General features: G+C 42.4%; 1 protein-coding gene across 4 annotated transcripts; it reads left to right on the top strand.

Annotated features, from left to right (window-relative positions):
• Positions 1 to 326: 326 nt before the first annotated feature.
• Positions 327 to 11881, top strand: LOC117401059 (cyclic AMP-dependent transcription factor ATF-1). 4 transcript variants are annotated; one of them, XM_034001480.3, is made up of 8 exons: positions 327 to 451; positions 5936 to 6043; positions 6781 to 6885; positions 7774 to 7874; positions 8329 to 8459; positions 8789 to 8974; positions 9476 to 9638; positions 10074 to 11881. In XM_034001480.3, the coding sequence occupies exons 2-8, from the start codon at positions 5942 to 5944 to the stop codon at positions 10216 to 10218; spliced, it is 933 nt and encodes a 310-aa protein (XP_033857371.1). In that variant the 5' UTR covers positions 327 to 451; positions 5936 to 5941; the 3' UTR covers positions 10219 to 11881. The 4 variants fall into 4 exon arrangements, with proteins under 4 accessions (XP_033857371.1, XP_033857370.1, XP_033857368.1 ...); XM_034001479.3 differs by having other exon boundaries at positions 6781 to 6900; positions 9479 to 9638; XM_034001477.3 differs by having other exon boundaries at positions 6781 to 6900.
• The last annotated feature ends 6204 nt before the right edge of the window (positions 11882 to 18085 follow it).

The raw sequence follows: 18085 nt of genomic DNA, 5'->3' as shown, positions 1-18085 counted from the left end.
GTGGAGTGGCGGTCTGTTAGCAGTTAGCCTCATAAAGGTGAACAGACCATTATTTGTTTTCACTGTATTATCACTAAAACGCGTTTTTTCGCCATCAGACTTCATAAAACCTTCAGCGCTGTAATGATGTTGCTGCTGCTGTTGTTTTCGAGAACTGACGCCCTCTAGCGACGGCTCAACATCGGGGCTGCTTTGAAAAAGCTTTCGTCCAATCAGCGAGCTCTACCAGCCGAAAAAAACGAGGTCACGCGCTCTAGAAAGTGGGCGGTGTTTGGCGCCGCTTGTTTCCCTTTGAAAAAAAAAAAAAAAAAAATCGTTTTTTTTTTTTTTGAATTTTTTTTAAAAAAAAATTAGATCAACGGATTCCCCCCCCCCCCTTCGAAACACAGAAAGCCGTCGAATATAACAAACAAACAAACCGCGGAGGAGAGAGCCTTGCTCCGGACCTGAGGTAAATATCCCGCCGCGGTCGCTGTTGTTTGGTTGTTGGCGGAGTTGGGGCGCGTATGGCGGCTCTGTCTCTCTCTCTCCCTCCCCGTCTCTCAGTCGCTGTTTGAGGGGAAGGTGTTTTAATGGCTGCCCGAGTCGCTGACGTGCTGTTGACGCGGTCACTGCGTGCAGTGTGACTTGGGTTTATACAGCCCTGAATAAACACAAAGAAACGGGGACCAGTGGAAGAAAATTCGTTAAAGCATGAGAGGGCTGGCCGATAACATTTAATAAGCGTTTACTTTTTTTTTTTTTTTTTTTTTTAGTGTGTGTATAGTTTCGCGCCGGAAAGCGCTTGCATGCTTAGGTTGTTGTTGTTGTTATTTTTTTATTATTTAGTCTTGCAGGCCTATTGTGTAATCGTTAATCAGAGATATATATGTGTGTGTTTGTGGTATTTTATTTTTTTAATTGGTTGTAGATTGCTTGATGTAGGTAGACATTACACATTATTGCACCACTTTGACGAGTTCGTGTTTTTTTTAAATGTATTCTGTCGAATATCTGTGTAAAGAAACCAGGCGTGTTTTTTTTAATAACAATCCTTACGCCACAGTTTGCTCAGAAATGATTTCCCCGAGAAGAATTTGAGGAACAGATGGCTTAAGTACACGAGTTTAAAACGGGCCTTCAATAGGAATGAGCTAACATAAGGATTTCGAGATTTAAATAAGCAAGGCATGTTGTATTGCGTTGGGTCTCGCATTTGTTTTATGAGTCGTTTTCAGGGATATTTCCTGGAAGATGGGGCCCCGCAGTGACCCGATGAAGTCTTTGTAACTGCAAATCGGTACATTTGTTTCGATAATTGACCCTCATCGAAATTGAGTTATTGCAATTAAATAATAATAATAAAAAAGCTTCAAATTGTACCATGTTTTGACATCAGCAATTAAAGTAAATAGCACACATCATGTAGCTGTGGTTTATCATCGGTAGAGAAATGGGAATGCAGGGCCTTGATTGCAAAGACCAGGTGCTCTTTAGCGCTAATTGTAGTGTAGGTTATAGTCAGATTGCAAACTGTAATGTATTTACTTTGGTTTTGCGTATTTGTTTACAACGTAGATGCAAACTAAAATCAAAACGTTACTGACTCGCATGCTCTGCTTTCCTTGCGAGATATAAACCTCGCCACCAGTTTCCTCTATTCTTAGCATTGTCTGAAGATATCGATTCTGTCGGTTGCTTGGTACGGTTTCGTATTTGCTTTTTCATATCCTGTGCGTTTCCTTCCTCGGTAATTGAAGAGAAAGAGCCACTGGCTTTCTCGTCTGACATGCTGCGTGTGAAAAGAAATGTGATGCCCACAGTTATCTGTTTGGCAAGGGAACAGTGTGATAAGAGCACAAAGAAGGTGAACCGCATCGCCATAGTCCTGTTAAACCAGCTGAAGACACTGAAGCGAGTTTCATTCAGATACACGTTTATTGTCCACACAGTGTTATACAACATTATAGCAAGAGGCTATGGTCATGTCAGGGGGAAAAAATAATTGAGTACGTTTTTAAATGTACACCTATTGTAAGAATATGTTTTATAAGGATAGATAAATATATAAATACATATATATATATATATATATATATATATATTTAAGTTGGCATAGCAGATTATACATTTCTGCACAGAATAACAGAAAATAAAATTTGTTAGTGGCAATTATGCCGTCCACTGTCCATGACAGTCGTGGGGCGGGGGTGGGTCTTACTGTATTTCAATATTTTTTGGCAGATGTAATAATTTCAATAAGTAGTCATGATGATGACAGTCTGGAAAATATTCCTGGGAATGTGACTCCACCCAGCTTGATTAAGCAGTAACACAGACACGTTATGAATTGCATGCCCCTAAAACACACCAACACTTTACAGTGCAGTACTGTGTATCAGACAGCTGGCATAAGCCAAACAACACCACCCTACAATAGTACCAATTCATTTTACACCTACAGCACAAATGCTTTTAGATGTATAGAAATGACAGCAGTAGGCAAATTGAGTGATTATATCTTATAGTTTACCTTTTCTTTTACTATTAGTTTTTATTAGTGCATTACTCATTGCCAGGACTAAGCTGAGGGAACACAATGCCACTTTGTCCAGTCTTCCCTGCTGTTTTAAAAGATCTTTGACCGGCAACACCAGCTAAACGATGCTAATGGTACCTGTTCTTATTGGTGCTGTGTGCACGCTTTTATCTGTGTGATCTGCAGGACAGTCATTGCTAAAGAACTGTACTAGATAGGAACGCTTTCCCAAACTGGGTCATGATGACAGTGGAAATGCAGCGTTAACCCTCCCAATACGCTAGATTAAAAAAACAGGTTACCTGGGTCAGTGCCCTGGATTATTAGCGGCTATGCCGGGGTTAATATCCCCCGCCTCTTGACTGGCTGCTGTCACAGTTTGGATCACCAGGAAAGGGCATGCGCATCTGGGTGGAATGCAGCAGCCATTTTGTGCCTGCAGTTTACACAACACTAAGAGGAAGTGAAGGGGGTAAGATAATGAGGAGAGGAGAGGAGAGGAGAGGGGGGGGGTTTATAATCTGAACAATAATGTAAACAGGACAGGGGGAAAAATCCATTAAAGAAAGCTAGGAAGTGAATATTGCTGCTTTTGAATTTGCTTTCAAGAGCACTTGGCAGATTACAGCTGCAGCTAGTGATAGATCATTTATTTACAATCCTAAATGTTTATTCAGAAACCACTGCTGCATGTGTGTTTCAAAAAACACAACATTTAGTGATCCAGCGTGGAGTACCATTGAACCAGTCCCTGTTATTCATTTATTAATCAGGCCTAAGCACCCATTTAAACCACGCAGTTTTGTTTACTTCCTCATTCAAGGTCCTGAAATCAAAGCACTTTCTCTGTGTTGTTGCTGTAATAATTCTTTCTTTTTTAAAAGATCTATGAGCGTACACTGCTATGCACGTACTATCTGTCTTCTTAAAGACACCCCTAAATGTGCAGATCTCTGCAAGGAGAACAAAGGGACACGTGGTTGGCAGGTAGACAGTGATTGTTGGCACCCTGGTGTAGATGCGCTGGGTTGGTCTGGATACTGTGCTGTGTTTGTTTCCTGAGTCTACATGCTCTGCACAGCACGGTGCACGGTGGCATACCTGTGTGTGTGTGTGTCCCTCACTGTGCACACGTCTGAGGTCATGTGTTTTTGTATGCAATGTTGTGACTGACCAAAATAAACCAAGAAATGACGCTTGATAACGCGCATGCTTGCTGATCTATTTGCTGTAAATATCAATCACAGATCAGTTGTTCAGGTTTAACAGGCTCTCTGAGCGCTGAAAGAGCCTCCCACATTCTAACATTAAAATATATATCTATATGCTTGCTGATCTATTTGCTTTAAATATCAATCGCAGATCGGCTGTTCAGGTTTAATAGGCTCTCTGAGCACTGAAAGAGCCTCCCACATTCTAACATTTAAAAATATATCTATATACTTTCCATATCGTTGGGTCGTCCACAGCACAAGGTTTAGGTCTATGCTGTGTAAATGTTTATAACCTAGAAATGATGACTGAAAGGGCAGTTGTGTTACGATTGCTTCCAGCCTATTTTCCATACAAGATCTTGTTCTTGCAGCAGCTTGCATGCTGAGGCACCACCCCACCTTGTCCCTTTTATATGCATATATAATTCCTTGCTAATGACTGCTGTCTACCCTAAACCAACAGCAAGAAAGGGAAAACGTTTTCTTTGCTACATAAGTGAAGCACAACTTTTGTCTACCCTGCAGGCACCCATCCTGCTACAGACTAGTCAATTTAAGCTTGCTTTGCAGGCTGACTCAACCAGCCCTGGCCGAGAATCAGACCCCAGGGTTCCTCCCAATAACAAACCAGTCTGCGCTGCTAACCCACAGCGTGATTATGTGGCTCAGGATGGCATTCTTTGCGGTTTAATCATTTCTTGTCCCGACAGGCTGCCCTCAAACCTTACACTGTGTTGGTCTGTTCCTTACACGCATCCATGCCTTCCTGCTCTGCTTGCAGACAGGCTTGGGAATGAATGCCTGCTCCTTCAAGCGTTTACTGCGCTGGGGCCATCCAGCTAGACGGAGCCGAGGGAGAGAGATATAAAAAGCAGGGCTGTGATCTCAGTAAGCAAAAATCAATGACTCCCATTTTCACTGGGGAACGTGTGATGACACATATGTAAGGTACCAACAACTGCCAAAGCAGAGACCGACTCATTCTGCGAGGGAGAGCTGCCTGCTTTTCTTTCACATTCAGACTGACTGCTTCATGTGTTTCCCTGGCTGCTGATATTGACTCTCTTGGGGCTGCCACATGCAGTTACTGTTGAGTGTGATGTGGTGAAGGGTATTCTGTAAATATTCTGATCAGGGTTTAAGTCATGGTTTAAGGGGTCTGTTCCTGACACCTGTCCCACGGTCTACCCTTGCCCATTTCAAAAAATACTTTCCATATCGCTGGGTCGTGCACAGCACCTGCAATACTTCATTGCAAAAGAACAAGGTTTAGGTTTGTGCTGTGTAGACATTTATAACCTAGAAATGATGAATGAAAATCTTCTGATATTTGGGCAGTAATACTATTGCTGCCAGCCTGTTTTCCATACAAGATCTGAAGGGAAACCTGACCTTGTTCCTGCAGCAGCGTGCATGCTGATGCACCACCCCACCTGGTCCCTTCAAGGTCTGTGTGCAGCTGTATAATTCCTCACCAATGGCTTTCATGCGCACATTAGTGTGAGTGGAAAACTGGAAATGTTTTATCGTGTTTGCATCGCTGAAGGTTGTAAACAGGAAATGAAACAAAGACAGTTGGTGGTGGTGTTTTTTTTTCCCAGAGGGTTCGCTTATTGCAAAATAATAGCAGAAAATGTAATTTGAATGAAATTGAAAATTACTTTTCTATGCTGTTCTATTGAAAGAAAAATTAATTGTCATATTGTTTTTTTTTTTAATTGTCTCAATCCTAAAATTCTAGGTGATGCTTTTGGCCACAGCTGCTCTGTATGTGTGCAACCAAAAACAGTTTTTAAATCATCTTTCAAAATGACCAACATTTCAGAATGGAAAATGTCATTACCTCTCACACCCTGACTAAAATAAAGGCGTGTTCCTCACCACAGCTTTAGTCCACCCTTTTAGCTTTGCTTCCTTCACTCTCAAAACTCACACAAGATAGTTCTGGAGTGTGGCTTCAGTTCCTCTTCAGGGCATCAGCGCTTCAAGCAATTGAAAGAGGGTTATCTACAGCATGATATCATCACCCCAGTGCAGGAGGAGGTAATTGCACGCTGGCCGTGTGGATAGAGACACCAGCAGGCTTTTATTCCATTGAAGATAAGATATCAAAAGCCCATGCAGCATGTTTGCTTTGTTTTGTGCAGCTGAATACACAGTGCAGTTAAACAGGTGTGTGTGTGTGTGTGTGCTTCCTTTGTAGCTGATAATGGAGGAGGTGCAGCAGAACAACAGCAATGGCACTGAATCACAGACAATCACCATTCCAACCACATTGCATGCATCCCAGATCTCACAGATTGCCCAACAGGTAAGGTGACCTTTATATATTCAGTAGTTTTGTAATGAGGGGGGGGGGTAGGATGACAGGTATTTAAATCTGTCTCCAAACATATATGTGTTTATATATTAAATACCAAATTCATTTCTTTGAATAAAATCAAAACACAAGCTGATGTAATTTGCTGCATTGACTTTTGTGGTTAACAAAATCCGAGTAAGTTATCGTAACGGTATAGTTAAAGAGAAAGTTAAAGTGACAGGTTGTGATGATGGCAGTTCAAAATGATCCAAAAAATGACAAAGTAATGAATGGGTTAATTGTATTTCTTCTGTTCTGTCTGGTCTCGCTAAGCAACGCTGAAATGTATTTCATTGCTCAGAACATGTGTGTGTTGTCTAAAATAACCACGTGTTCATTAGCGGAGTCTCTTACTATTTGAACATGGTCCCAATTTGTTTTGATGTTATCAACCACATCCTTATTCAGCTTGGACATTTCTCCCAAAGCAATTTCACTCTTCCCATACTCTGAACTTTTGTACATAGTCTCCTCTCGACTGCCACTTTTGTAAAGGGGGGAGTAAAGCCATGTTCAAGCCACAGTACAAAGAGGGTGTTCTCAGAAGTTAGAAACAAATTGCAGGGCCAGTGTAAACCTTAACCCAGTTATTTGGAAGCAGTGTCCCTCGACTGATTTGTTCTTCAGTAACTGCAATTTTAAATGAGCAATTCCCTGTCCTCATTTTATTTTGTGATTCTTATCAGATGTCTTTGGGAGGTTCTCCAATAACGGTGGTTCAGCTGCCGAGTGGACAGCTTCAGGTTCAGAGTGTCATCCAGACAGCCCAGTCGGTCATCCAGTCCCCTCAGGTACAGACTGTGCAGGTAGGTGTGTCTCAAGAAAACCAGAGTGCAGCTGTGAGCGATCGCAGCGAAATCTGTTTCCAGTTCGAGACCACGCAAGAAGTTCAGTTGATAACAGCGGTAGCTCCGCTCCAAAACTGAACACCAAGAAACTGCTGTATCACAAGCGGTGTGCTTTCTTCCAAAGGTCCGTTCTTGTGATTCTCATGGTAAAGCAAGCATGTTTTATTCCAGTAGTTAAGTTAGCAGCATGTTGTTAATCCGTTTCTCTTAAGGGATTTATGTCGGTTCAAACAGAGGTCTGTGATTCAGCATTTATTTATTTGTATTTAGTTTTGTGAGTTGCCTGTTTAGTGTATAGCCTGTAATGGCTTTCCTGTAAATGCTTGCCCTAGGCCTAAATCTCCATTCACAAAAAAGACTAAAAACATGACCTGAGAAGTTTTCTACGTGATCCGATCACCCTGCCAAGAACCTGGCCACGCCCCTGAGGTCCACTCGAGCTAGAAACTGAATTTCAACCACCATAACCACAAAACACTCAACCATGCTAGCTAAAGAGGGACTAAAATAAGCGAAATAAATTCAGTGACAGTTCTGAAGCCATTGACTTAATCTCGTCAAAATGTTTGTCATTTAAAATATTCAGTTTTCCTTTTGGTATGTTGCTGTGTCCTGTTGTCTGATGGCCTGTTGTTGTGTAAAGCTAAGGGAACACAAAGCTACTCTGTGGCTTGGAACTTGGTTTCAGGCCGTTGCATGGCACACCAGCGAGCCTCAAACTAGGTCTCCCGGTGGTCTCCTGGAACCGCTGAAGCCGCTGTTCTTGAAAAAGTGGCTTCGTGTTCACACAGCTTAAGACTTAACGTTTCCACTGTTCTGTACACCTGGCAGGTATCGTCGCTGTCTGACAGTGAAGATTCACAGGATTCCTCAGATAGTGTGGGTTCATCACAGAAATCAAGAGACATCCTAGCCAGGAGACCATCATACAGGTACAGTCTCCACATCTTCATTCAGTGAATCCCCTTTTTATAAACGTACAAAATATTGGATTACATACCGCTTTGTAGTTTTCCGTATACACAAAAACTGAAAAATTTGACTTTTTGAAATTTAACATGAAATACTGTACTGCTATTATGGCTTCCGGTAGACTTTTTGCGATATCATTTTGTAGTTTGTTTGATTACACAATGTTAAATAAAATATCTAAGTTATGTTCATATACTCTAAACTAGACCACAGCCGTACATCGCACATCACTTGCCTAGAGTGCTTCTGTTGGCGAACTCACCAAAGTCAAATCTGCCTATACTGACTCCAAGTGGTCTCTTTATAGAAGGTTTGATTGTGAACCTGATGCACAGGGCATGCAGATTTACTCCACCCGGCTCTGACAGACCGGGGTTGTAGAAATGGAGGCTCAGTTTTCCGTCTCTTTTGCAGGAAGATTTTAAACGACCTGTCGTCGGAGGAGATGGCAGCGCGCAATGATGAAGAGGAGAACGCTTCCTCTACGGGCATGACGACAATGACGGTACCAACACCCATCTACCAGACCAGCACCGGCCAGTACTGTGAGTGTGCGGGGCGGGGCCCGGCCCGACGGCTCTTATGTACTTTAACCCTGTATCACATCTCATACAGTGCTTCACCAAACCTCTGTTATTATTATTAGTCTTCAAATCCAGCCTCGCAAGCCAGATGCAGTACATTGTGTTGCCAGGTAGGGGGTAAATAAACTGAATAAAAGAAACTGAATCTAGTTAGATAAATACAGTAGCTTTTCTCATTTAAAAAATGCTTGGGCATTACAGGGTTAAAACTCCTGAGAACCAATGACCTCCGGGCAGTTTTGAGATCCGGCCAACGGATAACGTGGATCAATATATGCTTTGATTTTTAGTTGCGATTGGCCCTAATGGAGCGATCCAGCTGGCCAGCCCTGGGACAGATGGGATACAGGGTCTACAGACACTAACGATGACCAATTCTGGAGCCACAGCACATCAAGGGACCACCATTCTACAGTACGCACAGACGTCAGACGGACAGCAGATACTGGTGCCCAGCAATCAAGTTGTTGTGCAGTGTAAGTGAAGCACGCTACACAGGGCTGCCTTTATTACGCATCGCGGTCCTCTCATTCTGCTTGTTTGTGTCCACAGCAGCATTGCATTAGTAGTCGTTCTGCCCACCCGGTATACACTGCAAGCTAGCATGAACATAGTGTCCAGGTGGCCCGATTCACTCAGAGTTAACCCCATAAGGTAGACAAGGAATTGAGTGCTTGTTCAAACAGTTTCTTCTTAAAATGCATTTGAGAGCGACTCAAGCATCCCGAGGAGGAAACTGACAATTCGCACGACCAGATTTAACCTAAGTCTTGCATGTAAATTTAACACAAACGTAAGTGTATTAAATTAAGACGATTTTAAATGTAGAATTAAAAAAAACGATTTGCACTGAAAACAAATGCTGTGGAAAAGAATAATAAAATAATAATAATCAGGGCCAGTTTGTTAAAGCTGCTTCTCGCCTGGAGAGAGGCATAAGGTTTGTTTTTGATATAGAATTTGGTGTCTCGTCCCAGCAGCCGGAGGGGACATGCAGACGTACCAGATTCGAACGACCCCCACCACCACCACGTCCTTGCCACAGACTGTGGTGATGTCGTCGCCGGTCACTCTCTCGTCTCACTCCACCAAGTCGGACGACCCACAGATGAAAAGGGAAATCAGACTAATGAAAAACAGGTAGGGCACAGAAACGAGGGCTTTGAATCCTCTCTTCGGTCGTGAACTTTTTAGAAATTTTAAAACCCTGTGGAGTTTGAGAATTACCCTGCTGTAACTTTAAAAAAACAAAATGAAAAAAACATATATGCAATATAATAGATTCATAGATAGGAAACTTAAAGTGGTGCAAAACCTCCTTAAGACACTTTGTGGCTTTGAACTTGGTTTCAGGGGTCTAGATTTCAGACCACTGCACGGCACACCAGGGGAGACTTGGGGTTTGATACAGCAAAGCCTCAAACTAGGTCTCCCGGTGGTCTCCAGGAACCAGATTTCAAGCCAGTGCTCCTGAAAAAGTGTCTGTGTGTTCCCTCTGCTTCAGATTGAAAAGCACCTCCCCACCAGAAACTAGGAGCTGTTCCACTCACAACGCGTGTTTCTTTTGTCCCACAGAGAAGCGGCGCGGGAATGCCGTAGGAAGAAGAAGGAATACGTGAAATGCCTGGAGAACCGCGTGGCCGTCCTGGAAAACCAGAACAAGACGCTCATCGAGGAACTGAAGACTTTAAAAGATCTTTATTGTGTCAAAACGGGGTAAAAGAAAAACAAAGCATCAACGCGACAGGAGCGCTGATAAAATGCAAAGACTTGTGGGTGGGGGGTGGGAACATTTATTAATCCTTTTTTGGTTTTTTTTTACATAAAATTTAACCGCTCACAGGGATACAGTAGAGAAAAACAAAAAACTTCCATGTGTTTATACCTTTTAAAAAAAGAACAATTTTAGTAGGATTGTTATACAGTACTTGCATCTTTTTATTGTAGGAAAAAAATAAAATAGAAAAAAAGGCTAATATTAAGGACAAAGACAGCGGATCCTGAATTAACCTGACACACTGTCACAGCGGCAGTCGTGTTTTTTTTTTTTTTTTTTTTCTTCGCAATAGCAACTCCCTCATCTTTTTTTTATATCATGAACTACAGTATTCTATTTATGTAACTATGCCTTGTGATCCGTGTAAAATGTATGGGTAAGCAATTTTATTTTGTTGGCTGTGGTCCTTGATTTTGCTGAATTGGTACAGTAGAGACACCCCCAATCCTTCAAAACTGATGCATTGAAATTCTTTACAGTAACCATTTCAACAAGAAAACGCTTCCGCATCTCCGGGACAACAGGTTGGGATCTTATATCCTTGTTTGTTTGGTTTTTCCTGTAGATTTGGGAGATGAATCTGTAATAAACAGCAAGTCTAGAGGGATTTATTTGGATGGATCTGACTTGTTAATGACAGACGCAGGGTTATTCAGAAGAACTTAGAACTGAGAACATAACACTCTATCATCAGACACAAGGTAGAGCTGAATAGTAAACTAGTAATAAAATCAGACAGTTCCGTGTTGGTAATTATGTGAGATAATGACTTCTCGTTAACTTTTGTCATTGTTTTTAAATACCCTGTTTCTCCAGTGCAAATGCAACTATGATGTTTTAATTGGATCCCCCCCTTGCTAAACGGTGTATTGGATCATACCTACCCAGGCAAAGTTAAAGCAAGCTGTTAAATTATGTCTGCAGGTCTTGGGTTGTATTCAGCTGATCAGAACTGTAAGGGGTCCAATACCGCCCTCGTGGAAACCGTTAAAAGAAGTTCTTTGTAGATGCCATCTAACCCCCTGTGTGAGGGCTCGCTAGTGAATTTATGTCTTTAAAAGTAACATTTAAACTGTGGCAGTAAGATACACAGCTGTTTCTGGTCGATTTTAATAAGACCCCTTTGTGTTTTTGTGAGTCTGTTTTAACACGGAACCGTTTCTAGATTTCTGCAAATGCAGCTTTCAGTCTGCTTGACAAGAGCTTTTTATATGTTAAAGAAATAAAATCATTTTAAAAATCGCGTTATCCTCCTAGATGTGTCGTCTCGCTACTGACCTTGCAAGAGCTTTTGAAATCAGATAATGTACAGTTATTTTTGTGGAGGGCAAGGAAAAAAGAAAAAAACAAAGACCACGTGCTTTGGTTTTTATTAATAATTTACAACGCAGAACGTGTTCATTCTGTGATAGGTCAGCGTGTGTATTTTTCTTAAGAATATATATATTACTGTAGAACAATATTTTAGATTCTCAAGCTCACTGTATCTGCTAAAGAAATGTAATGCTTTATTTCCTATGATGCGTGCATTACTTTTTTTTTTTTTTTTCAAAAGTTTTGTTGTCCAATGTAAATATATATATAAAAATAGTCTCTGTTCCCTGTGTCTTTGACTCTTGGTATAATATTTGGTTCTCATGGAATGGTACAGCGAAACCTCTAAACGAATTAAGACTGGGACAAAAAAAAAGGTTTTACTTCTCTTAACTTACAAATCCCTAAGCTACGGTCTGGAGACCTGGGGGAACACAGTTCCACTGTTGGCATGCAACATTTATCAAGCAGGGTCTTCCTGTATCTAATCAGCGTAACAGCGATCTCATGAGACCCTTATGGTTTAGTTTTGGTCCTTTTGTTTTCCAGATTTTATTTTAACCACTTTGCTGCCCAGTGTCCCAATGTATTTGACAAAATAGGCATTCAGTGTGCATTGAGAAGATACCCAGGGTGTATTAGCCTGTATTACTGCCACGCTGCTATAAACTCTGATGCATATTCTCTAGTGTTGGAAGGATAATACTAGAACAGTTTATAAAATAGAAGGACTTTTATTTTGGGCTGCTGTTATTGTATGTGTCAGGTTTTACATCCCTCCCTTCTGGACAACTAGCTAGCTGTTCTGGTTCAGAGGTGCAACTTAATGTGGTCCATTAATTCATTTAAAGAAAGAAATCGTCACCACAAGCAGGGCCTGGTGCAGTTCCCCCACATGTCCACACGGGGGAGCCTGGTGCTGTATTGAGCGAGCCCAGCCCCTCCTCCCCTCTGCTGCATCAGCACAAACCTGCCTGCCGCTTGCTGCAGATCCTCTCTTTCCTGGAATGGATTCACGGTTATTCCTCATCATTTCCGCAAAGCTGCTCCACTTTTTTAAATCTAGGAAGCATTGATTTTTCCGACACCTGGGTTAGTAGCACAGCCACTGACGCTGGGGTTGGAAATTTAAGAAGGAATTGGCATTAACTCGGGGCGTAGACATTCTGTGCAGCGTTATTAGCATCAGGTACCTGCACACTGTCATATAGCACCTATCTATCGATCTCTCTGTACATACAGTATACGGGGGAAGCTCCCAGTCATACGTACTGTAGTGAACTTGGGAAGCAGTGAGCTGCCGGGGCCACCCAGCTGCTGTTTATGATCGAGCCCCCACAGACGTGGCTGTGCTGTTTGGAGCGATAGCGGTAGAACTGGAGGCTGACTTGCCACGGCCAGGCGCCAGGGGGCGCATTTGTAAATTAACGAATGTCACCTAGTTTTATTCTTACAGTTTCAAGTGTTAGATGGGAAGCAAGGTAGGTAAGTCTAAATGCTCAACAGGTATTGATGTTGGGTATTTGCGCACAGACTGTGTTTCGAACCCTGGTCGCAATGGGATTACATCTCTGAAGTTAAGATGTGATGGTAATATGCGAAACAGTGCCATACATCTCCCCATGCACACGTTAGCGAGGGTTGAAATGTGCAGTTGTGAAAGAGGCGCATACTGTACTGTAGCACGGAGATTAGGTGTAAAACGCGTATTCCACAATGTTTTCCCAGTGTAGAACACACCAGACTGCCATCTGAAAGGTCTTTGTATTAGATTAGTTTTTTTTTTGTATCAGAAAATTATTATTATAAAACACTATATCTTAAAATGACAGTGTAGCGTGTACACTTGAGGCGGGTAGCGGCTTGTAGACCGTATCACACATTTAAATGTGTAGGATTATGTACAATATGAATGATCTGGCACACGCTATCAATTCCTATAGCAATATCAAACCCTTTCAACCTCAGCGGATCAATACAGGGCTTCTAGATTCGATGTATTTTTTACAAGTTAACCAAGGCTTTTAAAATGACATTTCCACAGTCGTGTTAATTCGCGACGTGAACATTTTTCCCATAGCGGTCAACAGGGACAGCGGGCCGGGGTCACGTGGTCGCGTTTCAGAGAGACCGCTGGAGTGGATCTAATGGATCTAACACTTTGAATATTTAATGCGGATCAATGTTGTTTAAAGATGGTTTTAATGCAAGTTGCTCCCCACCCTCCCCTCTATTTTTCCCATCAGCATAGATTAGGAGGCTGTGTGGTCCAGTGGTTAAAGAAAAGGGCTTGTAACCAGGAGGTCCCCGGTTCAAATCCCACCTCAGCCACTGACTCATTGTGTGACCCTGAGCAAGTCACTTCACCTCCTTGTGCTCCGTCTTTCGGGTGAGACGTAGTTGTAAGTGACTCTGCAGCTGATGCATAGTTCACACACCCTAGTCTCTGTAAGTCGCCTTGGATAAAGGCGTCTGCTAAATAAACAAATAATAATAATATATATATATTTTTAATTATTTGTTTTACATATTAGTTTGAGTGTAGATTGATGAATTATGTTATGGACACTGGATAACGCAGTGGCCCTCGTTCTAACTAAAATAATGTTATGGTGGGTGTGCTTATTACATTACATTTGTTTTTCATTGAATATCAACCTTGAGCGGGTTATGGCTACTATTAGGTTGTTATAACAGTGGAGCTGGTGCAGTTCCCCCACATGTCCACACGGGGGAGCCTGGTGCTGTATTGAGCGAGCCCAGCCCCTCCTCCCCTCTGCTGCATCAGCACTAACCTGCCTGCCGCTTGCTGCAGATCCCCTCTTTCCTGGAATGGATTCACGGTTATTCCTCATCATTTCCGCAAAGCTGCGCCACTTGCTTCCTTTCAATCTTTGCTTTTGTTTTATTTCGTTTTTTTTAATCTAGGAAGCATTAATTTTTCCGACACCTGGGTTAGTAGCACAGGCGCTGGGGCTGGGGTTGGAAATTTAAGAAGGAATTGTCATTTACGCGGGGCGTTTGAATGGAAAGGCACAGGCTGAATCTAGGGTGGGGCTTGCATTTAGAATGTTTATTTTGACTTTATGAAGTTGAACGCTTTAAGGTGCAAGAGACACGCAGTATGTGTCCCATAAAGAAAAAGAAAACATGCTAACCTTCTTCATTTTTGCAACGAGGGTTTCAAATGTACTGACGGGTTGGATCCGGTCGTCCGGATGGTCTGCTTCCTCCTCGTGATGCTCGAGTCGCTCTCTCGAATGTGTTTTTTTAAGAAGGCACAGTTTGAACGGCCGCTCAGTTCCTTGTGTACCTTCAGGGGTTTATTAAAATGAGAGAGAGCGATCAGAGCTCTGATTCGGGGTGTGTGAATGCGCGGTTAAGTGCTCCTCGTTGCATTCACAACTCGGAACTAGTCCCGAAAATATTTCTTCCCTTCCAGCCCTGCTCTATCCCTTTTTTTCAATATGGAAAAACTGCTTTTCCAACTGTGCTGAAACTTGATATTATCATTATTTAATACCGCCATTGAGATTGTTCAATTCTGGGGATACATGGGGGTGTCTGTCTGTCTGCCTGCCTGTCTGTCTGTCTGTGCTCTGGTCCATCTGTCTGTCTGTCTGTGCCCTGGTCCACCTTTCTGTCTGTCTGTCTGTCTGTCTGTCTGTCTATCTATGCCCTGGTCCACCTTTCTGTCTGTCTGTCTGTCTGTGCTCTGGTCCACCTGCCTGTCTGTCTGTCTGTCTGACGCTTACATATTTTCCATGTACTGTATCTTGATAATTCAATCTCATACGATGAACACATTTAACTACAACTGTGGACACACGTGGCATCACCTAGAATTTTAGGATTGAGGCAGTAATAATAATTTAATATAAAAACTATATGAACATCATTTACATCTTGTATTTAACATCATGTAATCACTGCAAAATTATATTGCAAAAGTCAACCGGAAGCCAGACTAGCAGCACAGTATTTCATGTTAGATTTGGAAATGCCACTCATCAGTTTGGTCAGTTTTTCGTTAAGTATATGGAAAACTACAATGCGGTATGTAATTCAAAATGCTAACGTCACATTATTCAGCAGGTTTCCTTCGACGGAAGCACAGTTTGTTAATTCTATAGGGTGATGCAACACTTTGTCATAGCTACTGTGATCTACAGAGCCAGCAATATATACATTCACAATGACATTCAGAAGCGTTCTGAATCACGCTGTAGCTTTAACTCACAGAGATCCATCCAAGGAAACGGAATAAATAATTCATGTTCACAGACGTACAAATCCAATGCACAGGGCGGTGTCACTACCCGGACTCCTCCCAGCACAAGCAAGCAAGACGCGGACGGCAGAACGGATTAAAAAAAAAACACAACAAAATACATCAAACAAATTAAATGTTCCTCCCCGGTTCCTCTTTCTGCTTCTGAGAGTTTTTACGATATTTTTTGGAGCACCTTTACAGAAATATATATATATATATATATATATATATATATATATATATATATATATAAATATATATATATATATATATATATATATATATGATTCTTCTCTTACATACACATATATACATATATATATATATATATATATAGAGAGAGAGAGAGAGAGAGAGAGAGAGAGAGAATATGAATGAATTCAGAAACTCCTCTCTATCCAAGGAGAATCAGGATCCAATCTGGATAGTCATCAATCACTAGACATACTCAACCAGGAAGACAAGCAAGAAGTGATAAACTGAAAATTCACTATTATATACAGAGATGCACACACACACACACACACACACACACACAACACACACACACACACACACACACACACACACACACACACACACACACACACACACACACACACACACACCACACACACACACACACACACACACACACACACACACACACACACACACACACACTATAGTAGGCGTCTTGGATCTCTTTCCCCATCCCTCATTGATGTATTCACCCATGGGCTGTGCTGACTCAGTCTCTAGTGCTGCAGCAATGTAGCTGCACTGCAGGGCCCCCCTCTATTCAGTACAGCTGACATCTCCGGCACACAGGAAGAAGAAGAAGAAGAAACATATGTGTGCGTGTGTGTGTGTGTGAGAGGCTGGAGAGGATCGGTGACAGCTCTGGAAAATAAGACACACAGCTGCTGATAGGGTTTGCGTGTGCTGTGTGTGCTGTGTGTGCGTGTGACAGCTAAGACGGGGAGAGAGGGAGAGAGCTAATCGCTCAGGTAAAAACAGAACAAGCCGATTGGCATGTATTAGTGCCTGTGCCGGTGTGTGTGTGTGTGTACCATCTGTAACAGCTTCTCTGCAGCATTACCTCCTTTGTGATTCATAAACACACACACACAACAGCAGAGAAAATGCCACTGCCATTCCTACCAGAGCACAGCACAATGCAACCCCCCCCCCCCTCTCTCTCTCTCTCTCTCTCTCTCTCTCTCTCTCTCTCTCTCTCTCTCTCTCTCTCTCTCTCTCTCTCTCTCTCTCTCTCTCTCTCTCTCTCTCTCTCTCTCTCTCTCTCTCTCTCTCTCTCTCTCTCTCTCTCTCTCTCTCTCTCTCTCTCTCTCTCTCTCTCTCTCTCTGTTTGATACGAGCACACAGACAGGCAGGCAGGGGAGCGAGTCCAGGGGCTGGGAGCTGAGAGGCTGGCAGGCTGGGGTGCAGTTCTCCGCTACAGCGCTGTGCGATTGACCTTGGGCAGGTCATTCATTCTAGAGAGCTGTGAATCAATGACTGCGCTTTTTCGTGTTCTTGCTGGTTCTTTGAGGGGGTCGGGTTGTGAGGAGATCCCAGCCTGGCTTGAATGGAAAGCAGGACTGGCTCACAGCTTTTAACAGCCGAGGTAATAACCCACAGCAGTGTGGGAGCATCTCGGAGCAAGCGCTGTCTGAAGCAGAAGAGCTGGATTTCTATATATAAACACAGGGATTTTCAAAGTCCAGTCTTTAATTAAGTCCTATTGAAACCTGGTTCCATGAGACCTAGTTTGAGGTTTGCTGTATCAAACCCCAAGTCTCCCCTGGTGCTCCGCGCAGCAGCCTGAAACCTACAGCCTCCTGAAACCAGGTTCTGAGCCTCAAAGTGGCATCGTGGCCCCTCAGCTTTAGCAGCAACAGGGGGAAACAGCAAGGATATTAGCTGCCACAATTATTTATTGAGTGATATATATATGCTGAAAGAGTCTGACCATCTTGTGAAACTGTAAAAGAAACCACACAACTACTCATGCCTTACCTGATACAGTAAAAAGGGTTAAAGTTTATTCTCTTTTGGCTTATATTAGTAATGCATTTTTAACCATTAGTTTTGAGTTAGATCATCATCATCAGCCACCATGCATATTTTTTGTATTTTTTTTAAAAAATTTTTTACTAATAAACTACTTGTTAGGTTCGCTAACGTTTTCATATACAGGTTACATCTGTGTGTGGCAGGAGAGAGAAAAATACAAACAGAAAA

The sequence above is a fragment of the Acipenser ruthenus genome, chromosome 45, assembly GCF_902713425.1.
Source record: "Acipenser ruthenus chromosome 45, fAciRut3.2 maternal haplotype, whole genome shotgun sequence".
NCBI classification, from domain to species: domain Eukaryota; kingdom Metazoa; phylum Chordata; class Actinopteri; order Acipenseriformes; family Acipenseridae; genus Acipenser; species Acipenser ruthenus.
This window is presented reverse-complemented; position numbering and strand designations above follow the sequence as displayed.